Source organism: Lithobates pipiens, unplaced genomic scaffold (assembly GCF_037356315.1).
Source record: "Lithobates pipiens isolate NorthernLeopardFrog02 unplaced genomic scaffold, aLitPip1_a1.2 Scaffold_19, whole genome shotgun sequence".
Taxonomy (NCBI): Eukaryota; Metazoa; Chordata; class Amphibia; order Anura; family Ranidae; genus Lithobates; species Lithobates pipiens.
Window position 1 is genome coordinate 116,825,837 of NW_027507764.1, and position 25,701 is coordinate 116,851,537.

General features: G+C 44.1%; 1 protein-coding gene across 1 annotated transcript in view; it reads left to right on the forward strand.

The window, feature by feature from the left end:
* The first annotated feature begins 649 nt into the window (after nucleotides 1–649).
* The window catches only part of PRKAG2 (protein kinase AMP-activated non-catalytic subunit gamma 2), a 458,386-nt gene continuing 433,334 nt past the window's right edge, over nucleotides 650–25,701 (forward strand). Inside the window, exon 1 of the mRNA XM_077491181.1 lies at nucleotides 650–980. Coding sequence (XP_077347307.1) covers nucleotides 885–980 — 96 coding nt within the window. The 5' untranslated portion in view covers nucleotides 650–884. The remainder of the gene's footprint in view (nucleotides 981–25,701) is intronic.

Consider the following 25,701-nt stretch of genomic DNA (forward strand, 5'->3'; position numbering starts at 1 on the left):
GTCCCTCGAAATCAGGGACAGTTGGGAGCTATGCATTATTCATGTTTTTAAGAAAGTAATACCATACCTCCCAACATTCTGAGATGGGAATGAGGGACACCTACGAGCAAACGTATGTAGGCATAGGACACACCCCCTTAAAGGAGAATTAACCCCAAAATAAAAGCTTAATTAAATCCACAAGGGTTTTTTTTTTACCACTACTATTCCTTTATAGTACATTTTATATACAACTATATAGATCATACCAACATGAGGGACAAATGAGGAGGAATGAGGGACAGAGGGACATTGCTCCAAATCAGGGACAGTTGGGAGCTATGGTAATACATTTCAGTTAAGGCTTTATAACTATTTATTACTACAAAGAAACATTTATAATGTAATAATAGCTATAATAATTACAATAACACTTTGACAAGCAATTAAAAAATACAAGTCAGGTGTTGAGTTATAGATGTGATCCCCCCTGTATAGAGGGGTGATATTCTGTTGGAGGGTGAGCAGATCATCCATGGATGATGTGGGGGTTCCTGCGATCGCCCGTGCGGTAGACGAGTGTGTGTGTCGCCCACACATACCGATGCGGGGCTCCCCCTGACTTCCTGTGTTTTGGCTTCTCCTGGCCCCGCCCCCTCTCCTCCTCTGACAGAAGGACGGATTTGCTGGGCGGCTGATTTCTACACACAGCGAGTGACACTTGTGAGCGGATTAGTACGGACTGATCCCCCCCTCCTCCCCCCGGCCGGGGCTGAGCATTCCTTCCTCCACACCTCCGGTATGTCCTCCTCCCTGAGCCCCGTCCTCCTCCCCCGGGGGGAGGTGTGAGCGGCGATCACCCGGAGGACACTACAAGAAAGTTTGTTGTGCCGGAGGGGCGAAGCATGGGCAGCACCGCCATGGACAGCAAGAAGAAGAAGGAGATCCCGAAGAAGAGCGGCGGCGGCCAGAAGCGGAGGATGCTGAGAGTCCACATCCCTGTGAGTCATTGTTGTCATTGTCCATGTGCTGACATCTCCGATCGCTGACAGCTGACCCCGCCCACCCGTCCGGACACACCCCCCACACACACACCAATCACTGCTGGGTCAGCCTGACACCACTGTGGTCTGTGTTGGTGGACAAACACTTTAATTACATTGTGTCACGTGGTCATGTAATGGGTTCAACTTATCAAACTTTTCTGTGTACTGAAAACATGTTTGTAACCATTTGCTCTTCCTACAGAAACAAATGATAGGCGGATGTGATCTGTTTGTTGTTTAGATTTGTTTCCGCTAATCCATGTCAAGCGGACATCTTTGTAGACGTGGTCATCCTTAAAGTGGTGGGCCAGGGGGGAGGAAAAGCCGTGTTTTTCAGAGTTAGAACATGTTTAAGGCTGAGTTCACACTGCTGCGGGGGGAGATCCGGATGTGATTCGCACCGCACTGCAGTGCAAATCACATCCGATCTCTGTAGCGATGCGAGTTCAGTCATACAGATAGTATGGCTGAATTCGCATCGCTCCCGCAGCAAACTCGCACGGGACCCTTTTTTTGGTCCGCAGCAGAATCGGATCGCATGGGGGTTCACACCATGCGATCCGATTCCTGTGCGAGTGTGCAGATCGCACTGCGATATGCGGACGGATCTGGGGGTGTCATTAACATTTCATTGACACTCCCAGCCGTTCGCATAGGGCAGTGTGAACTGCCGGCGGGAGGCATGCGATGCGGGAAAACGCCGCGGATTCGCGGCGTTCCCGCATCGCTGTGGTGTGAACCCGGCCTTACAGCTGAAAAACCATTCAAAGCCACTAGATCTGGGGTTTTTTTTACAGCCAGAAAACGCCCCTGCCAAAAAATGATGAGAAAAGCCTGTGTGTGCATGGACACAGAAAAAGCACGTCTGAAGCCACAAACAGCAGCTGTAAAAATGTCCAGTGTGCATGAGCCCTAAACTGAATGGATTGTTTTACAAGGTGGGGGTTCACATATACTTTGTTTTTACATATACCCAGTGAAGTGACTGGCCTCAGGTGATACACAGAGATGAAACAATCCTCCTACATAAGTTGTATCTGTTTATCTGCAGCCCTCTCTTCTCTACATTCATTGAAAATGCTGAATGATAATGCTTGCTTGAGAGAAAAAAGGGGGCAGAGATCTGAAGTTACAGTATGCAGAGCTCAGCGAGGAGAGCTCTGGGAGCTGATTGGAGGGAAGAGACACACCCCCCTTCACACAGCATAAAGGAACAGAGCTGAAGCCTGTCAATCAGCTGGGAGTCCCTCCCCTGTCACAATTTTTCTCTTGGTGTTAGGAAAACATGTCAGAATAAATTCTTGCTGATAGCAGAGGAAAGAAAGAAGCAGCAGACAAAAGTGACACTTACTATGCGACTTCATTGTGGCTTTCTTGCAACTTCATTAACAGAAGTCAATGCAAGTCGTGATGAAGTCACCCCAAAGTAGTGCAGGAACCTTTTTCTAAGTCGCAGCAATTAGAACAGTTCCATTGCAGTTAATGTGGTGGGTCTTGTCATGCGACTTTGAACTCCCGGCAGTGCGAACCGAGCCTGAATGCTCTTAATTGAGACAAGTACATACTATAGAGGGAATTGCTTTGTTCATATTTCATGTCTTTGGGTTTACAACCACTTTAAAATTAAATTCCAGGAAAAACCTAATAATCTTAAAAATGTCCCCTCCCCACTCCTAACACCTATGGTGATTAACCTGTGGATGAAAGATATATATACATACTTATCTATTTTCAGGCTTCTCTGGTCAGGTCACATAATATTTCCTGTGTCAGCCAGTGGCAGCTGCAGGGGAGAGTGTTCTGACAATGGCTGTAATGTCTAGGAGTGGTGACGTCACCCGTAAGCTCCTATAGCCAATTCAGTGTCTGTGCTCCCTCCTCTCCCCTGCAGCTGGTGCTGGCTGACACAGGGGAGACATCCCACTCCTAACCCCCCCCCCCCCCCCCCCGTCCTACTCGCTCACAGTCAAAAAACATTTTTCATATTACCTTTTGTTTGGGAAACACATTTCTGCACTTCCTGGATTCTCACCTAGGTGAGAATTCAGCTGTCCGCAGCCTCCAGGGATACTTATGTCATGCATCCCATGAGGACTCGGGGTGCACATGGGTCATGGTGGGTCATCAGGGATCCGGGTATATCTTCCTGGCTCTTCTAGCCTCATTTGTGTCATGAGGGGACAAGCTGCAAGAACTTAGAAGGGTCAGCTTGCCCCTGATGATGTCGGGGAAGAAGATGGCAGCACAGGATCGGGTGAGCAGCAATAGAGCGGTGGATCCCTACAGAATAACGCTGGATTCCCTGAGCATGTGAATAGGTTTCCCCCGGTCCTTGGCACAATTTTCATCCACACAGCCGGTTCCACTGTTGGGGACCTCTGTTTTAAAGGATTGGGAGGTGGTGGTGCAAAGGGATTAAATGAACAAGCTGACATTAAAAGCTGATTGGCTACCATGCAGAGCCGCTCCAGATTTTGCATAAATCAACCCTATGTCTCATAAACCACTGCCATTTTGTTTTTCAAAATTTTACAGTACTGTTTTCAACTTTTTGAAATCAATTTTCGAATCTCAGTGGTGCTGATGTTCTCAAGCCGCATCCCATCTGCATTCACTTATCCCAGCATCAGCTGCATCGATTGCTCTGGACCAGCTTCCTGACACTGGTGGACCATGCTTGTGTCACCACCTGTAGTCTTCACTAGGGGTGCATGTAATAGGGTGACAACACTGGAGCACAACTGGGGGACAGATGTCACCCCATAACAGGAAATGCCTGATGAAGGACCTTTTTTGCACAATCAGCTTGTATTATTTATTTTAACAACAGCTAAAAATGTTAAAAGACTAAAACACATTCTGAAAAGACATTAGCATGTTAAAGCTTATATGAGGCTTTCAGTGATTGGGTTTAGATCTACTTTATAGGACATTCCCTAACTAAATGTCATTTAGTTTGCTAAATTTTGTGGGGGGGGGGGGGGATTTACTAAATGGGAGAACTCAGTATCTGGTGCAGTTGAGCATGCTAGCCAATCAGTTTTTTCAATTAAGCTTTAGCAATAAAAACTGGAAGCTGGTTGGTTTCTATGCAAAGCTGCACTAGATTCTGAGTTCTCCAGAATTAGTAACCACATCCCCCCCACAGTGTTTAGCAAACAAAATGACATTCAGTTAGGCAATGTACTATAAACTAATTGTTTAGTAGTAGTAGTAAAGTAGTAGACAAAAATCCTCATATAAACTTTAAAATGTTAATGTCTTTTGAAAATGTGTTTTAGCCTTTTAAAATTTTTAGCTGTAAAAAAAAAAAAAAGAAAAAAAAAAGTACCTGCTGATCCTGCCATAAAGATCCATATTTAGGCACTTCTTGTTATAGGGTGACATCTGTCTCCCAGTTTTGTTCCAGTGTTGTCACCCTGCCTGCACCAGAACTGGAGACAGGGACAAAGCTTTGTCACCCTATAACAGGAAGTTGTCCATCTATTGATCCTTTATAACCTGATCAACAGGTATTTTTCTAACGAAAGCTGCAAGTTTAAAATACTGAAAACAACTTTTGAAATGACGTTGGCATGTTAAAGCTTATGAGCTTTTAGTGATTTGGGGTTACATCTATTCTAAAATATTGAGAAAAAGAACAGAGGCTGCCTTTTGTGATCTCCTTATGAGAATGCTAGTTTCCTGGCTGTCCTTAACTTCAATACTTTGGAAGAAATACCGATTAGGAAAGTCAGAATAAAATTGACATTTATGACTGGCATCCTTGCTCAGAGTCAGAGACATTTGTGGTAATTTATCATTATTAGACTATGGGGGTTATTTACTAAAGGAAAAACTACTTTGCACTGAAAGTGCACTTGGAAGTTCAGTCGCCGTAGATCCGAAGGGGACATGCAATGAAAATAAAATGAAACAGCATTTTAGCTTGAACATGATTGGATGATAAAATCAGCAGAGCTTCCCCTCATTTCAGATCTACCCCTGAGGTTTTGGGAAGACTGCACTTCCAAGTGCACTTTCAGTGCAAAGTGGATTTGCCTTTCGTAAATAACCCCCTATATCTATACCAAAAAATTAAGAATCATAATTTTTAATCTCCTTAACAAACAGTAGGGCCTCTAGCATTCAAAGAATACTTCCTCCTGCCGGGTAACAACACGATTTCACCTGCAGAGAGTTCCAGTTGTCACCCTGTGCAGCTGAATTATTACACATGCTAAGGAGGAGAGTTATCAGTATTGTCACCGCTGATAACCCTTCTCATCAGTGCCAATCAGTGCATGTAGTTTAATGGGTGTCACATGGTGTCACTTCCTCTATGCCCTCCTGGATTCCACATCCAGCAGAATGAAGATCTCGTTGGGCATCTGATGATGTCTTAGGGGCAAAATACAGAAATTCTTCACGTGTAGGAAAGTGAAAATAAAAATGACAGGATGATATATATGGGTAGAGCTACACTGTAAAAGTAACACGTTTGGACAGAGATGGGCTTGGAAGGAAAGGAAACCTGTATGAGGAATTACAGAGGCTGCCGCTGCTACCATGCTGAGCCAATAGGGTCGATTTACTAAAGTAGTAGTGATTGGTCACTTTCTAAAGTGAATGCTCACTGAGCTTAGTAAATAAGATGAGACTTCAAACAATCGATTTTACTTTCTTGATCATGATTGGCTAATCAAACACTCAGTAAACAGTCACGTTGCTATGTGAATGGTCTCTACTTTAGTAAATTTATCTTTTTTATTTAAAATAAATGGACTGTTTGGTAAACATGTTCACTTCACCAATTTCTATAAATCTACATTACACAAATACAACATACTTATATACAGTTTGCCAATAGAAAAGGAGTTAATATATTTCCTTATTAGGTGCATTCTAGTGATTTAAAGCCTCACTCCGGGCAGGAAGGATTCCCTTGCAGTGGACATTCTATGCTTTAGGGCAGTGATCTCCAAACTGGCCGGATGTGGCCCTTTGCTTGCCTTTATTTGGCCCTTGAGGCACCATTTCATCCACTGAAACCAATGATAGGGCACCAGTCCTCTCACAGACACCAATGATGGGGCAGTATTCTTCCCACTGACACCAATGATGGGGCGCCAGTCCTCCCACTGACACCAATGATGGAGCGTATTCTTCCCACTAACACCAATGATGGGACAGTGATCCTCCTACAGACACATGATGGGGCACTATTCCTCTCACTGACACCAATGATGGGGCAACGATCCTCCTACAGTCAAAGGATGGAGCACCATTCCTCCCACTGACACCAATGATGGGGAACCATTTCTCCCACTGACACTAATGATATGGCACTATTCTTTCCACTGATACCAATGTTGGGGCACCATTCCTCCTACAGACACCATTGATGGGGCACCATTCCTCCTACAGACACCATTGATGGGGCACCATTCCTCCTATAGGCACCAATGATGGGGCACCATTCCGCCCACTGACACCAATGATGGGGCACCATTCCTCCTACAGACAGCTGTGACAGACCTAGCTGGGACCGAGGCTCTTGGTGGGGACTGAATGCGAGCCTCTTACCTTGCGATTATGGGCCCTCGCATTTGGGGGAACGGTGCCCTTTGTGAGCTGTATGCCTGGGGACCCTTGAGGTGGTGTTACTTGGATTCAGGTCCGTGCCCCTCCAAGACACACAGACTCTGGATATGTAAATGCCATGTTAGCAATAGACTGAATCACACTATTGGGACACAAACTCTTAGATGTTAATATCATCACCTCCAGCCACCTGCCTGTATCTTGTATAATGTAAATGAGTCTAGTCTGGCTTGACACAGATTCTAAAGAGTATTTCACCTATTGTTGTTTTGTTGTTTGTGCTAATTAACCTGCAATTGAATTGTTAGTGAGCTAGGAGCCGAAAAAGTCTTATCCCTCAGTCAACTAGTCTGAGTGTTGAGTTAGATAATTAGCTCATGCTAATTAGGTTAGGTTTTAGTCTTCTACTGTATTATAAATACTTGGCATTTTGGTTCTAATAAATCAGTCCATTTTGAGCAGCTAAGCAAGTGTCGCCTTGTTTTGTGTTTGGGAGCGGTTGGAATATCTGATATCTACATTCAGGCTAGGAGGAAGTTGTATATGACAGAAGCACTCAATCGGAGTGTGGGATCAGTTTCCGTCACAACACCAATGGTGGGGCACCATTCCTCACACAGACACCAATGGTGGGGCACCATTCCTCTCACTGACACTAATGATGGGTCACCATTCCTCCTACAGACACCAATGGGGGGGGGACCATTCCTCTCACTGACACTAATGATGGGGCACCATTCCTCCTACAGACACCAATGATGGGGCACTATTCCTCCTTTAACTACCAATAGAGCACCATTTCTCCCACTGATACCAACAATGGAGCACTATTCCTCCCACTAAAACCAATGATGAGGCAATTTTTACTTCCAGTGATGCCAAGGTGTTTTCTAATCCAATGCCGCTGGCCATAGTCCAGCCCCCCAAAGGATAAAGGACAGGTAACTGGTCCTTTATTTAGAAAGTTTGGAGGCCCCTACATTAGGGGAAAAAAACTTCCAGTTGCTGTTCCTTCCCCCCTTCAATAAATACTTACCTAAGTCTTGTATCAATCCAGTGCCCGTCTGTAGATCTTCTGTCCTCCCTCCTTGTTCTCACAAGGGTGGCTGAGAACAGCGCCTGCCGCCATCAGTCAAATCGAGTGAGGAGGGAGTGGGGGGTGGGGCAGAATCGCGTTCCTTGTGTCTATGGAAACGTGTGCCCCCATAGGAAGCAGCTTCCTTTGGTGGCACACAGGGAAGAGGCGGAGTAGACAGCGCTGGCAGGGGACCCAAGAAGAGGTTGTTTGGGGCTGCTCTGCGCAATACCTTTGCACAGAGCAGGTACAGTGAATATAACATCCCTTTTTATTTTAGTTTAAAAAAATTGGTTTTACAACAGCTTTAATATCACTTTCAAGTCTGGGGGTAGAGAATTAAGGTGTAATTTCCTATTCCTTGGTCAGACAGGGTCTCTCCATCTGTGTGCGCATTCCCTGAAGGCAGGGGTCTCAAACTGATGGCCCTCCAGCTTTTGCAGAACTACAAGTCCCATGAGGCATTGCAAGGCTTACAATTACAAGCATGACACCCACAGACAGGGGCATGATGGGACAGTTCGAGATGCCCTGCATAGCAGTTGCACACACTGTCACCAATTACAATGCAGGACCAATTGTAGGTAATGCCCGATACACACTATCCGATTATCTGACAAATGATCGTCTGTATTTTTTTGTTGCATGCTAATCTCACGTCAAATCTGATGAGTTTACTAAAGTCACAACATTTTTCGTGTGACAGAAAAAAAAAAAAAAAATCGGAATTGATGTCATGTGTTGTAATGCATTCGTATTGCATTTTTCGAACGACAGCTGTACTGATTAAACAAAAATCGTACAATCTGGCATCATACAGAAAAAATTTCCGTGCATGTCCGATAGAATAATATCGGATGAACTGTCCTGATCGGCTCTCGAAAGCTCTGTACTAACGATCCGATTATCCTACGATCGTTTAGAAAGCGGCATTTTTCATGCGATTTTCGGATCGGGGCTTAAGAGCTGCAAAGGCACACCCACAAGCTGGCTGCAGCAGAGGAGCGAAGAGGAGAGTGCCAGAACCTGCGATCACACCTAATTCCTTTACCCTTGGCGTAATGAATTTTTAACTCTTGCAGTGCAGGGGGGCCTCAAGATTTTACTACATTCCCAGCTTTAATATTTGAAAGAAAGATTTACTATCATTGTACAGTTACAGTTCCCAGTGTAGAATAATCTAGCGTTTTGTACCCTTTGCACAAAAATACATGACCTTTCAGACTTACTGTTTGCCCTCCTAAATTCTAGCACACTATTTGATTTAGGCTGGGTTCACACTGCTGCGGGGGGAGATCCGGATGTGATTCGCACAGCAAATCACATCCGATCTCCGTAGCACTGCGAGTTCAGCCATACAGATAGTATGGCTGAACTCGCAGCTGTCCCGCAGCAAACTCGCACAGGACCCTTTTTTGGGTCCGCAACGGAATCGGATCGCATGGGGGTTCACACCATGCGATCCGATTCCTGTGCGAGTCGGCAGATCGCACTGCGATATGCCGACGGATCTGGGGGTGTCATTAACATAACATTGACACCCCCAGCCGTCCGCATAGGGCAGTGTGAACTGCCGGCGGGAGGTGAGCGATGCGGGAAAACGCCGCGGATTCGCGGCGTTCCCGCATCGCAATAGTGTGAACCTAGCCTTAAGCATAAGTTGGGTTAGTAAAGGTCATCATCAAACAGGAAATATCTTCTATCAGACAACCTGTGTCTCCACATTTTACTGCAGGCAGCTGCCTCCGACAGTCAACGCTAAGGAGGAAATATTGCTGTTTGTTGGTCTGACTTTATAAATCCTGAGGTCTGACTGACTTTCTGAATGAACGGACTTGGTCACACAGGACCGAACTAAGTCCGGTCGAAAATCCGTTCATTTTGAACGTTATGAGGTAAACACGACTAAACAAGGAAGTTCAATAGCCAGTAGCCAATAGCTGCCCTTGCGTCGTATTTGGTCCGTCGGACTAGCACACATGCGAACGGTTTTCCCGATTTTTAGTCCGTCGGATAGATTTGAAACATGTTCTATTTCTAGGTCAGTCTGATTTTTTTTTTTTTTATAAAACGCGGTCGGACTAGCCCACACAGTATCGGATTGTCCAATGGACTGATCCTGTCGGACCTAGTCTGCCGGAAAGTCCGGTCGTGTGTACGCGGCATAATACAGTAGTGCAGGGATATGCAATTAGCGGACCTCCAGCTGTTACAGAACTACAAGTCCCATGAGGCATAGCAAGACTCTGACAGCCACAAGCATGACACCCAGAGGCAGAGGCATGATGGGACTTGTAGTTTTGCAACAGCTGGAGGTCCGCTAATTTCATATCCCTGCAGTAGTGTATAGTAAATACAGTATTTGTAGACTGTTACTAATAATATAGTACATCAGTGCAGATCATAAAAGAATGGCTGCATTCCGGCCTTTCATCCCTGAACATGTACAGCCATAATCATGACTACCACTCAGTACAGTATTTCACCTTGTCCAGCCGCAGCATATTTGAACCAGCCATAGACTTTGACAGGCAGTGGGGCAAGGCGCTGTACCTGTGTCTCCTCAGCGTAATAAATTGCAGTGATTGCACACACAGCAGCTAGACACCCCATGTACAAGTGGCCTATTAGACCATTAGTCTCCAAACTTTCCAAGCAAAGGGCCAGTTTACTGTCCTACAGGCTTTAGGGGGACCAGACTGTGCCCAGTGGGAGTAGAAAATGCCCTGTTAGTGTCCCATCATTGGTTGTAACCGGATAAATACTGCCCCTTTTTTTAATCAATCAGTAGATTAGTACCCCATTGATGGTGTCAAATAAGGGGAATGGTGCCCCATCATTGGTGTCAGTTGGTGTAATATTGCCCCAAGGGCCAGATAAAGGCAATCAAAGGGCCACATCTGGCCCACGAGCCGCAGTTTGGAGACCACTATTTTAGACCATTGTCACACCGGTGATCCTAAAATATGCAAGCAAAGCACTCACTTGTATATGCTGCATTATCGCCGGCTCAATGAGCAAGGTGTCGGTTCCTCACCGACAAAGAATCTACAAAATATAAGTTAATGGTAAGAGAACAACACAAGGTGCACCCAGCCAATGAGGGGGGCGACATGTACAAGTAGGTGATTATTTATATTTCACCTTATGTACCATATAGGAACCCACCTGCTGGCAACTTCTCCCCAGTGTCAGGATGGCTAGTGTGACATCGGCCTTATTATTTATGTAGCACAATCATATTTCATAGCATTTGGGAGACATCTACAGTGCCTTGAAAAAGTATTCATACCCCATTGAAATTTTCTACATTTTGTCATGTTATAAGCAAAAACTTAAATTAATTTTGTTGGAATTTTACGTGAAAGACCAACACAAGTCTTGCCACAGATTCTCAATTGGATTTAGGTCTGGACTTTGACTGGGCTATTCTAACACATGAATATACATTGATCTACCATTCCATTGTAGCTCTGGCTGTATGTTTTGGGTCGTTGACCGGCTGGAAGGTGAACCTTCGCCCCAGTCTCAAGTCTTTTTGCAGACTCTATCAGTTTTTTTTCTAAGAATATTCTTCATTTGGCTTCCTCCATCTTCCCATGAATAGTTTTCAAGGCACTATATACATCTAATGTAGATGTAAATTCGAAGGCCCTGTTCTCATCTCAGCGTAGCGGATGTGTGCGATTCTGCAGTGCGCTAAAAGCGTACCGAAACGTGAAATGGGCGTTTGAGTGCCATTTATTGTTAATGGCAACCCAAATGCGCTAAAGAAATACACCAAAATACGCTATTCAAAAACACACAAAAGTCGGCTCCACAAAAGGCTACAGGAGCTCCTTTGGAGTGTTTTAGAGCGGAGGGCCACTCATTGAAATTAATAATGTCTCTACAAAAACACACTACAAAAACGCACAAAAAAAGCGTGAACAAAAATTACACTCCCATGTCACTCAGATTTGAATGGAGCTTAACTGGATGGTGCAATTTCAATTTTCTTCTTTTAAAATATACTGCTTTTACTATTTACCCCCCCCCACACACACACACTTTGGCCAGCTCCAGCGCTGTCCTCCTTTTCCTCTGTTACCCTGGGCTCTGTATTGTGTGTGGTGGAGGCAGGCGTGCAAATGTGGCAGAGAGCACCTTAGAGAAGAGGCTTCAAGGGGCCAGTCGGTCTGCTTGAGGGATCCTGCTGCAACAAGCAATAAGGTAAGTATTACAGGCAGTCCCCAAGTTACAAACATCCAACTTACATACAACTTGTACTTAAGAACTGTGGCAGCGTGACAATCACGCTAGTCCCAGAAACCTCGGGGCAGCCATCTTGCTGCTGCTACCACATACTGTCCAGCGAACCTACCAGCAATCCCACATTACTACAGGGCCAGTTAACCCTTCCCTATGCTATCCAAATTTTTATTTTTTGGCTGGAGTTACACTTAAAGAAAAATGTACCTGTTCCAACTTATATACAAATTCAACTTAAGAACAAACCTACAGAACCTTTGTGCTCAAAATGTAAAAATTCTGAAAAAAACCCCATCAATTGCAGCCTCACTGTGCCATCAATTGCAGCCTCACTGTGCCATCAATTGCAGCCTCACTGTGCCATCGATTGCAGCCTCACTGTGCTCCATAAAATGCAGCCACTGTGCCCATCATGCAGCCACTGTGCCCATCTTATGCATCCTCTGTGCCCATAAAATGCACCCTCTGTGCCCATCATATTGCAGCCTGTGCCCATCTTATACAGCCTCTGTGGCCATCATATGCAGCATGTGCCCATCATATACAGCCTCTGTGCCCATCGTATGCAGCTTCTGTGCCCATCATATGCAACCACTGTTATCCCCCGCTCCCCGTCTGACCGGCCCTTAGCCCATCCTGGTGGCGGGTGAGTCAGCAGGTGACGGTGACGAGCTGTGGGATACGCATCGGGTCAGGCGATGGCTCCTGTATCCTCCATGCTTCTCTGTCCTCCCGTGCGTCTCTTCTTCTGTTCTGTCCAATCAGAGTGCCTGTGCCTTCAGTCAATCAGGTGGCGGGTATTAGACCCACGACTCCTGATTGGCTGAAAAGCGGTTCAGTGTTAGAAAAGCAAATATTCATTTGTTTTTCTAACACACCTGGGTGGACTGCGAGTGCAATGCTCTACACTCTAAGTCCACCTTTTTTGAAGCTTATTAGAGCCTATAGCTCTAATCAGGTGCTTCAAAAAAACACCCCCACTGCTGTAATTCAGGCGCCCGGCATCCGAAAAGGGTCCGGTCGCCTGAATAGAGGGTGGCTACAGCAGCCATGGATAGATTCAATCTATGCATGAATCTATCCATTTTACATAGTGGCGGAGTGGGGTGGCGTGACACAGGGGGCGGTGCCCGTGCGCCCTTAATGGACGCACAGCCACTGCTCATACACCTTCTTCCTCTACATCTAGGTAAAAAAAATAGCATTTAACCCTTAGGGGGCATGGGTTTTGCCCAGCGTTATGTCTGTCTATCTATGTATCTACTGTATCTATCCATCCACAGTATATATCTACTGTATCTATCCACCTATTGTACCTATCTATCCATCCACAGTATCTATCTATCCGTCTTCTGTATCTATCTATCCATCCACCCATCTTCTGTATCTATCTATCCATCCATCCTCTGTATCTATCTATCCATCCATCCTCTGTATCTATCTATCTATATCCATCCATCTTCTGCATCTATCCATCCAGCCATCTTCTGTATCTATCTATCCATCCATCCATCTATCCATACATCTTCTGTATCTATCTATCCCTCCATCTTCTGTATCTATCTATCCCTCCATCTTCTGTATCTATCTATCTATCTATTTATCTATCTATCTATCTATCTATCAATCCATCTTCTGTATCTATCTATACATTTATCTTCTGTATCTATCTATCCAGCCATCTTCTGTATCTATCTATCTATCCATCCATCTTCTGTATCTATCTATCCATCCATTTTCTGTATCTATCTATCCATTGATCCATCTTCTGTATCTATCTATCTATCTATCTATCTATCTATCTATCTATCTATCTATCTATCTATCTATCCATCTTCTGTATCTATCTATCAATCCATCTTCTGTATCTATCTATACATTCATCTTCTGTATCTATCTATCCAGCCATCTTCTGTATCTATCTATCCATCCATCTTCTGTATCTATCTATCCATTGATCCATCTTCTGTATCTATCTATCTATCTATCTATCTATCTATCTATCTATCTATCTATCTATCTATCTATCTATCTATCCATCTTCTGTATCTATCTATCTATATATCCATCTTCTGTATCTATCCATCCATCCATCTTCTGTATCTATCTATCTATCCATCCATCCATCTTCTGTATCTATCTATCCATCCATCCATCCATCCATCTTCTGTATATATCTATCTATTCATCCATCTTCTGTATCTATCTATCTATATATCCATCTTCTGTATCTATCTATCTATCCATCCATCCATCTTCTGTATCTATCTATCTATCCATCCATCCATTTTATGTATCTATCTATCCATCCATCCATCCATCCATCTTCTGTATATATCTATCTATTCATCCATCTTCTGTATCTATCTATACATTCATCTTCTGTATCTATCTATCCGTCTTCTGTATCTATCTATCTCTCTATCTATCCATCTATCTATTGTCTGTATCTATCTATCCATCTTCTGTAACTATCTATCTATACATCCATCTGCAGGAGCTATCTATCTATCTATCTATCTATCTATCTATCTATCTATCTATCTATCTATCTATCTATCTATCGCTTATGACATTATTGAGGAATAGGATACACTCTGTATGTTACAATAATTTATTATTGAAAACTTGAAGGCATCATCCAGTTTATATAAGATAAGAGGCACTTTCAGGAAACACTAATGTAACTACTAACTGAGGCAGCTGCGACTTCAGCAAACTGTTTTGGTTACAAGTAGTTTCACTTTAATCTTCTGGATACATTTCCTCTTTAACTTCTGAGAGGCCATTATGCAGAACTGCTGTGACCGGCCAAGTTTACATGACACATCCACTTCTTGTTGTGGAAACTAAAAAGAAAAATTCTCTTGATTTGTAGAACAAGTTATAACAACATTATATTTGTAACAGAAGGGTTATACTGTTATAATATATGTATTACAGGCACTGGAGGTACAAATAATACTGTCTTGTTTGTTTAAAGCGGAGGTCCACCCTAAAGTGGAGCTTCCGCTCATTGGAACCCTCCCCCCCTCCGGCGCCACAATTGTCACCTTTCAGTGTGGAGGGGGTGCAGGTACCTGTACAGTACAGGTATCTGCACCCACTTCCGGCGTAGATTCTGCAGAAGCTACGCCCCTTTCCGCAGAATCTACGCCCCTTTCCGAAGGTCCCCCGCTGCCTGCTGGGAAACAAACGGATCCCAGAGACAGCTGGGACCATCCTTATTGCGCAGCGCGACTTGCGCATGCGCAGTAGGTAACCGGGAAATGAAGCCGCAAGGCTCCACTTCCTGATTCCCATACCCAAGATGGCGGCGGCAGCACCCGAGAGACGATCAAGAGATCGGCTTCGGGTGCCGACATCGCGGGCGCGCTGGGCGGGTAAGTGTCCTTATTTTAAAAGTCAGCAGCTGCAGTATTTGTAGCTGGTGGCTTTAAAAAAAAAAAAACGGCGGACTCCCGCTTTAAGGCCCTGTACACGCAGGGCTGCAGGCAGTTGCTAATCCATTTTTAATTTAAAGTAGAACTAAAAGAAAATGTTTTTTTTTTCCATTTTGGATAAGGTAAGGGAGCGTTATAACCCCTGTCAGTTTTTTTCATCTGTGTTCCATTGGAGAGACCTTCACTTCCTGTCCAATATCTAAAACAGGAAGTGAGAGGAAATCCCTGGTTGTCACCAGGGTCACCAGAACTAGTGCCCCCATTGGAAGGTATCCCCACTACTTCTCTTCTGGAGACAACTCAAAATTACACAAAGTGAAGTACACAGGACAAATAGAGAGGGGGAATCTCACTATGAGGGCACAAACAGCAGTAAAAACCTGACAGTTGTTCGATTCCCTCTCCTCTGAATATAAAACAAAAAAAATAAATAATAATAATTGTACCCTAAGTTATACTTTAAACTATTTACGAATGACATATATAATAAAATGCATCAGTATGAATAAATTGTTAGTCATATTGCAAAGGGAAAATAAGTTTATTGCCTTTAACAAGCCAGTCAGATTAAATATTTTTTAAACCTAAACCAAAAAAGTCGTTGAAATCGAATTGGTTGCCATATATTGTAAATTGTAGATTGAGGCTGGGTTTACACTTATGAGAATTGGATGCGAGTTTACTCCGCATCCAATTCTCATGACAGGAGACTGTGACTGGCTCACAATGGAGCCGATTCACACATCTCCAGGGCGGCCGCGGAGCGCACAGCAGAAGGGTCGTCTGCGTCTTTGGTGCCATTTCATGTCCGAATTCAGGCAAAAATTTGGACCGAATTCGGACCTGAAACGGTGAACAGGGACGCACTGGACCCCCTGCTGAGAGACACTCCGCACATACTGTGAACCCGCTTCAAACCGCTGTGAGTTTATTGTTTTGTCTTTTACATCCTGTTTAGGAGTATTTCATTCACTTCCTGTCCCAGAGACACATCAGGAAATCTCTGCAAAATGAGGGGAGTTCACTTTTTTTGACAATTGTCACAGAAAAGGGTGTTCCCTTTGAAAGGTACCTTGCCCCTTTGTTCTGGTGACAATTAAAAAATTTCCCATCACTTTCCTCCTCAGTAATAAAGATCACCAGGACAACTAAAGAGGATGAATGTCCCCAGGGGACACACACAGCAATGAAATACTGACAGACATTCTAACCTCTGCTCTGTCCAAAACTAAAAAGAATGTGTAGGGGATATAGTTATGGTAATAAGTTTACATGACAGACAAAATGTCAGCCATTTTTGCTACAACAACGACACAGTACAACCTGCTTACAATAAGCCAAACAGCACCTGGAGAAGCCTCAAAACTTGGAAAACTAGAAGAAAATCATTTAGGGCTTATTTACACTTGCTTCGGCTTTACACGCTTTGTTAAAGCTCTTTGAAAGCTAGTCTAAGCTCATGTCACTAAATAAACTGGTTGGCTTACAGTCCCTTTTACACCTTGCTTTTGCTTTACTTTGTTTCAAAACGTATACCCCATGTAAATTTAGTGGTGCTTCAAAGCATCTTCAAAGCCTCCATAGAAATCTATGGCAAAGCTTGCTTGAAGCCCCAAGGCAGCTCCATCAAAGCCTCATCAAACATCACCAAAGCTCCACCAAAGCCCCACCAAAGGCTCATCGAAGCTCCACCAAAGCCCCACGGAAGCCCTATCGAAGCACCAAGCAAAAGCAAGGTGTAAACAGGACTGTAAACTAACCATTTTATTTAGTGACAGAAGCTTTTATTGGTGTTCCGATTGCTTTAACAAAGCGTGTCCAAAGCCATGTTTTGAAGCAAGTGTAAACTAGCCCTTAGAAAGTTGGGACCAAAATAGAACTTTATGGTCACATCCATTAATGCTATACACTGATCAGCAATAACATTATGACCAACCATCTAATATTGAATAGGTTTCCCCTTTGCCATCAAAACAGCTCTGACCCATCGATGCATGGACTCCACTAAGTTAAGCTTTGGTATCTGGCACCAAGCCGTCGGTAGCACATCCTTTAACCACTTCCTGCCTGAGCTATAGCCAAAAGACGGCTACATCAGGCTTATTTTGCCAATAGGGCGCCCATGGATGTCCTCTTGTGATCGCGCTGCCCGCGCGCGCCCTGCAGCACAAGCTCTGTGATCGATGCGTCCTTCAAACACAGCTGATCACAGATCAGGGTATAAATGGCCAATCACAGCGGCCCTTTACCGTGTGATCAGGTGGGTTCAATGACAGCTGATCACAATGCAGACACAAGCCAGTTATTGACATTCCTTTCCTCACGCTGTCAGAGAGGAGAAAAGGAAAAGAGAGCAGATAACCAGCTTGTTTGAAAGGGACCTCCACTGTCCTGATTATCATTGCAGTCCCAACTGTGCCCACTAGGGCTGCCAATCAGTGCCCACCAGTGCGGCCAATCAGTGCTCATCAGTTCTGCCAATCAGTGCCCATCAGTTGCACCTATCAATGTCCATCAGTGCCACCTTTCAGTGCTGTTTCATCAGTGCAGCCTATCAGTGCAGCCTATCAGTGCAGCCATATCAGCACACATCAGTGAAGGAGAAAAATTGCCTGTCTGCAAAATTTTATAACAAACTATGAAACTATTTTTTTTTTTTTCAAAATATTCAGTCTTTTTTAGTTTGTTTAGCAAAAAATAAAAAATAAGTCAGTGGTGATTAAATACCACTAAAATAAAGCTCTATTTGTGCTGAAAGCTGAAAATTGGCCTGGGCAGGAAGGGGGTAAAAGTGCCCAGTAGGCAAGTGGTTAAGTCCTGTAAGTTGCAGGGTGGGGTCTGCATGGATCAAACTTTTTTTTCCAAAACATCCCACAGATGCTCAATTGGATTGAGATTTTTGGAGGTCAACACCTCAAGCTCATTGTGTTCCTCAAACCATTCTTGAATGAACCCAACCAGGCCATCTTCTTCTATTGCTCTGTGGTCCAGTTCTGATGCTTATGTGCCCATTGTAGGCACTTTGAACTGTGGACATGGGTCACCATGGGCACCCTGACTGGTCTGCAGCTACACAACCCCATATGCAACAAACTGCGATGCACTGTGTGTTCTGAGATTTTTCTATTGCATGTGAATAAATTCATGGTTGCTTATAGTGTACTAACTCCTTATTTTTACAACTCCAAACCAAAATTTTTATGTGGACTTTACTGTTCCAAATAGAACTATACAAATAAAAAAGGTACAACAATATTTATTACAAAATTTCCTTAAAAACACAGCTTAAAAACAATGGGAGAAACAATTCCTAATTATTTGTATATGTAGCCATGGTGATAACACTAATGACAAACAATCCGCCAAATCACCGCACTGCCAGACTCCATACATCCTTTCAGAGACAATGAACAGTCATTTGGGAGCTTTGTTTTTGTTGTTTTATTGGGGGGGGGGGGGGTTACAACTTAGGCATTGGGATATGAGATGCCCATAGAATTAATCATTGACATCATATTTACAGATTTCAATATACTTTGATCATATTTATCTTATTTGTTTCATTTTCAAAGCCTTACAATGGCTGGTTTCACTTGCATGGACAGGTCCGTTTGAACGCAAATACTGTAGCTGCTGACTTTTAATAAATGGACACTTACCTGTCCAGGGTGCTTATGATGTTGGCAGCAGATGATGAGCAATCGCTCGTCTCTCAGCTGCCCCCGCCGCCATCCTCGGTCAGGGAATCAGGAGTCGCACTGTGCATCTTCACTGGTGCCCGTTGTGTTCTGGGAACTGTGTGTTTCCCAGAACACAACTGGGGGGGGGGGGGGGGGGGGTGCTGCATCTACAGCTAGGTGCATCTGTCTATACTCATAAGTGGGTGCAGATACATGGATTATACAGGTATCTGCAACCCCCTCCCCCCTGAAAGGTGCCAATTGTGGCACCGGAGGGGGGAGGAATCTGATGAGCGGAATTTCCACTTTAGGGTGTAACTCCGCTTTAAGCCTCGTACACACACACACACACACACACACACACACACACACACACATACACACACACACTGAACCTCTGTTTTTTGTTGCATGCTAGTCTCATGTTGAAAGTGAAGAGGTCACTCACCATACGCAAATTCTCGTACATCAGAGTACAACTTCAGAAGTGACGTATTGTGTTGACTAGTTTTGTATGTATTCTTTCGTTTTTGAGCATGCGTAGTCTCGTACAAAGACCTTACTAATTAAACGAAAATTGGACTTTGAGCTCACGTACGACAAAAATGTTATAGTCTGCACATCCAGCTTTTGTCTGAGAAAAACCGGAGTCGGCTGTTGAAAGCACCATTCTAACGACCTGAAAATCGGTAGATCGTTCGTCGGAAGAGATTTAACTTCTGTAACTTTCGGATCGCGCGTAAGGGCATTTAGAGTCAACTCCAGACCTTTTACCTGCTTAATTGATGAAGAAATAATGAAGGAGTAGCCCACACCTGGCCATGAAACCACTTTTGATCCAATTGTCCAATTACTCTTGGTCCCTTGAAAAAGGGGGATGGGTATTCTTAAGGCTGCTTTCACACTGGGGCGGTATTCAGGCGTTACAGCGCTAAAAATAGCGCCTGTGTAACGCCTGAAAAAAACCGGCCCCTTTAACTCCAGTGTGAAAGCCGGAGGGCTTTCACACTGGAGCGATGCGCTGGCAGGACGGTGAAAAAAGTCCTGCCAGCCGCATCTTTGCAGCGGTGAAGGAGCGGTGTATTCACCGCTCCTAAACCGCTCCTACCCATTGAAATCAATGGGACACCGCGGCAATACCGCCGGCAAAGCGCCGCTGCAGCGGCGCTTTGCGGGCGGGTTTAACCCCTTTTCGGCCGCTAGCGGGGGTTAAAACCACCCCGCTAGCGCCCGCACACCGCCGCTAAAACGACGGTAAAGCGCCGCTAAAAATAGCGGCGCTTTACCGCTGACGCTGCTCCCGCCCCAGTGTGAAAGCAGCCTAAGAGCTGTAATTCCTAAACTCTTCCTCGGATTTGGATGTACATACCCTCAATTTAAACCTGAGAGTGTGCACTTTCAGCCCATATACATTATATAACTATAGCTTGAATATGTTTTGGTAAATACCTGAAAAAATCTAAAATTGTACCTGTGTCCAAATATATGTGGACCTGTATGGAACTGTATATCAGTGACAAATAAAGTATTATGCTCTCAAAATTGGCCCAAACTTTTCTTGCATACACACGGTCGCACAAAGTTGGCAGAAAATAAGATCGTTCAGAAAGCGGTGATGTAGAACATGTACGACGGGACTATAAAGAGGCCAATAGCTTTCATCTCGTAATTTATTCTGAGCATGCGTGGCACTTTGTCCGTTGGAATTGTCTACAAACGATTGGAATTTAAACGATCGGATTTTGTCATCCGAAAATTATAGATCCTACTCTCAAACTTTGTGTGTTGGAAATTCCGATGGAAAAAGTCCAATGGAGCCCACACACAATCGGATTTTCCGACAACAAGATCCGAATGCACATTTTCCATTGGAAAGTCCGACCGTGTTTACAGGACATTAGGCTATGTTTCCACTATTGTGTCCTCAAAGTCACGCGATTTTGCCGCGATTTTTTGCAGTGACTTGAAGCAATGTCTGTGTGTTCTTGAGGTCAATGGACCAAAGTGGGACCAAAGCGGTGCAGGGACTACTTTGAAGTCGCTGCGTCTTGAAGTCACACAGATATGAATAGTACTCATTGGAAATCATGAGGTACGACTTGTCATGCGAATTTTTAGTCCCAAATTGCATGAAAAGTCGCACTAGCCTTAAAGAACATAGAAGCAATATGGCAGCCAAGCAACTAGCATTTTCAGAAGGAGAAGACAAATATTGAAGTTTCTGTCCAAAGATGGGTTGATTTTGTATAGTACTTTAGATATTTTCCAGTGCGTATTCAGTTCGATTTTAGATCTTAACTCCAGCCGTAGCTTTCGTCTTGCACAGTTGTACAGGCACCTTTCATGTACTGAAATTTCTTTCATCATCCAGCCCTCTCCTTCATATCCTGACCATGTCTAACCCCCCTACTGATTGAAGGAAAAAATGTATCCATCCATGAAGATTCCCATTATAATCAATGATGCACATAACTTCTGAGTGTTACAGTATGTGATTGAAAAAGTACATGAGCCTTTATTGGGAAGAATGGTGGTTTTTGGTCCTATAGACGTCAATCAGAGCACCTAAAAAAAAGCGGGACACAAATGTTTTTTCAACAGCTGGTCTCCCCATCCTAGCAAAAAAATTTCTGTAAAGGTGAACTAACCCTTTATGCTCATGTTTGGATATCTGTGGGTCTAATCCTCATCTCCCTAAATCTGTGTGGTTGCTGATATAATTTATAGCCTTGCGGCTTCACAGCTGGTCTCCTACTGCACATTCACAAGTCGCGCGTCGCTTTGTGAATGCCCATCTTGTCTTCTGGGACACACACAGGTCCCAGAAGTCAGCGGGGGAGAAGGAGGAGGGCTCGCCACAGAAGAGGACATGACGTCTTGGGCCATGACAGAAATACACTTAGTACTTGAAAAATGGTATGGAAAAATAAATTCAAAATATCCAAAAACGAGGGGTGGAGGGGTGGTCTTTAGTTTAGGACCACCTTTCAAAAGTGGGTGGAACTCTGGGTGGAACTCTGTTTTAAGATGCAATTTCCCTTTGAGAGTTTCTCACCTAAAATTAAATTTTTGTTGCAGAGGATGCCCAAAATCTGATCTGTATCTTAGTGCAGACTTCTGGGAAGACCAGTAAGCCAATCACCAGTAAGCCAATTAGGAAAGACATACTGAGAACGTTCTGTTCATCATCTGTGTAAAGAACACCTCTAGGTAGTCATATCGCATTAAATTTGAAAGTAAATTACAGAGATGAAGATTGAAAAGGGAAGGTCATTTATAATAACATTCAATTACAATATGACTTGTGTGGCAGTTACATATGCTGCATCAATTTTAGTATTTGTTTTTCCCACGAAAGTGGATTTATCCTTTAAAGGTAAACTTGGTAGGCTTCCTTACTTTAATAGTTGCAGTATTTCCAAGAAAGCATTAGCAGTTCACTTGTAGCCTGGACTTAGTTACATAGTACATAACTCAACACCAAATTCACTATATGGACCCCTTATATCAGGCATATGCAATTAGTGGACCTCCAGCTGTTGCAGAACTACAAGTCCCATGAGGCATAGCAAGACTCTGACAGCCACAAGCATGACACCCAGAGGTAGAGGCATGATGAGACTTGTAGTTTTGCAACAGCTGGAGGTCCACTAATTGCATATCCCTGCCTTATATATTTGTACATGTTGATCATACCCCCCCTTAAAGAGGAAGTAAACCCTGATGGGTTTACTTCCTCTTTGATTCCCTGCAAAGGTAAAGCATAATGGACTACTATGCATCGCATAGTAGTCCATTATGTGTCACTTACCTGACACAGGAGCCAGCAAAGTCACCGCTGTCCCCTGTAGTTCCCAACGTCCATCTTCTTGGTGGGTCTCCGTGGGTCTCGCTGCTCCGGCGAATCACAGCATGCGCACGGGAGCCGACATGTGATCTGCGGCTTACCCAGTGCGCCTGCGCGCCGCTGTCTATGGCGCATGCGCCGTAGACAGCGGTGGCTATCTTCAGGTAAATATCTCCTAAACAGTATAGGTTTAGGAGATATTTCTTGGACCTACAGGTAAGCCTTAATCTAGGCTTACCTGTAGGTCAAAGTGGTTTGTAAGGGTTTACAACCACTTTAATTTCCTTTTATCAAGAGTGAATAAATTCAATTCCTCTAATCTTTCCTCATAGCTGAGCTCCTCCATGCCTCTTATCAGTTTGGTTGCCCTTCTCCGCACTTTCTCCAGTTCCCCAATATCCTTTTTGAGAACTGGTGCCCAAAACTGAACTGCGTGTTGCAGATGAGGTCTCACTAATGATTTGTACAGGGGCAAAATTATCTCTCTCTCTCTCTCTCTCTCTCTGGAGAGATTGCTTCAGCTAAAACCTTTTCTTTACTATAAATCATAGCGAGTGAAATGAATCTAAACTTAGCCGAGAACCTCTTTCTGTCCATCCTGAAATGACATGAAGCCTGCACTTGTCACGGTACATCAGCAAGCAAGCCGAGGCAAAACACAGCTCTTTTCAGGCACCTCTTTCCACATTTCTTGGCCGGGAGCCACATACCGAATCTTTTTTTTTCTGAATTACGCAATCAATGGTGAGTGTTGAAATTTTTGGGTGTTGTAATATGTTACCCTTTTCTGACACTGTATGTAGCTGTCTGTAGATTAACACTAGTCCTCTTTCTTAGTTCCTCATTGTCCTGGAAATAACTGATTTACGAAATATATTTTAGTGGAACATATGAATTTTATAAAGAGTTATGCACAATATAGCTTATTAAATAACTATGTTTCTTTTTTTTCTAAATGTTACATAACAGGGTTGGATAAATTCCAGGAATCTGGTGGCCATTGTGCCAAATAAAATTACAGTTAGTGCAGAGCTTTTCAAAGCAATTTCTATTGATGCCAATTACAGCTCATCTCAGACCAGAAATGGTTTTTCGGAACTCAAGCTCTTCTGTTTAAGTTGAACTCCGGGTCAATATATGCATTTGTGAGTTCATTAAAATATAATTCTAGTACATGTGCAACCAATTATTGCCAGACGCTACCAATCACTGTGTTCTGCTGGCAGGGATGGCTCCCCACGCCCCCCCCCACCCCGGCCAGGAGAACACAATAGCTCCACAGGAGGGATTCCCCCATTAACGCTGTCTGTGTTGATGGGGGAATCTAGACATTTTTCTTTGCTGAAACATGATCAGATTCCAACTTCAGCTCTCGTTTTCCAGGGCAGACCAATATCTTATTGGTAGGCCCACTGTTTAAAACAGGATTGATTAGAACCCGCTGTCACCAAACGGTTGGCTCTTGTCCTCTGTAGAGTAAGGTGTGAATCTGCCTAGATATGCGAAGTAGAGGGTGGCTCTACCAACTTTATCATAAGCTTCAGTTCATTTTTAGCATGGCAAAGACACTGGAACTAAAACAGATGTTCTGATACATTTTTAATGACCTGCGATCACGTCTAGAATATTAATAGATATAAAATGGCATTTTCTGTCTGGTGAAATTGTCTTTATTGTCAGGATGTTGTGCTGATAGATAAACTAGAAAAGGATACTCAGCAGGCACTGTGATCTATTATTGCGCTAATCTTCTTCCAGTGCCAGTATGTCATACATTTACAATTGTAGAAACCCATGTTCAGGGAAAGAATTAAAAGCTTCTACAAGCAGATTGTGACTGGCAGCAGGGGTTGCATCAGATTTGCTAGGAAATGACTAGATAGCTACATAGCTCATCAGCATTCATCATGTTGTATGGACAACTGTATACATTGATGTGTTGCTGATTGACAGTAAGGCCGCGTACACACGCGGGGACTGTTCGCCCAACTTTGTTCGTCAAACAGTTTGAGCGGACAGTCCGCTCAAAATTAGCATGGACGGACTTGGCCACACACGACGAACGAACAGTCCGCTGAAACTTGCGCGATGACGTGAACGGCACGTACGACGGGACTAGAAATACGACGTCCTATACACTGCAATGCAACCTTCGCCGTGTAAATCCTTTCTGAGCATGCGCGGAACTTAGTTTGACGAACAAGCCTACACACGGGCGGACTGTCCGCTCAAACCAAGTTTCAGCGGACAGTTTTACGGAATTTCCGAAAAACTTTGTTCGTCAGACTGTCCGCTGAAACTGTCCGCTGAAAGCCCACACACGAGCGGACTGTCCGCCGAAACACTGTTCAGCGGACAAAGTTGGGCGAACAGTCCCCGCGTGTGTACGCGGCCTAAGGCCTCATGCACATAGACACTAGACTAGGGTAGCTCAGAGGTTGGCACCAAACTCCTACATAAGCCCTCTAGAAACTCTACCTGGAGTTTCTCCACCTAAATGGCTGTCAGGCCTTTTATTAAAACAAAATAAGTAATAAATTATAGATGTCCCCACCCGCAAAACAACACCTCAGGGACATTAACACTTGCCCACAGACCTACCACTACCTGATCACTCTTATTGGACCACACCCAACCAGAGGACACCATACCAACTAATGGTTCCCCACTTGTATCTCACCAACAGCTTTTTAACCCCATCCAAGGGGTCCCAACCGCCATCTTAATGCCAACATACCTCCAACCTACTTGCCCTATCTCAGGGAAGGAGGGAGGGATGTTCAGTCGATAGCTTCCC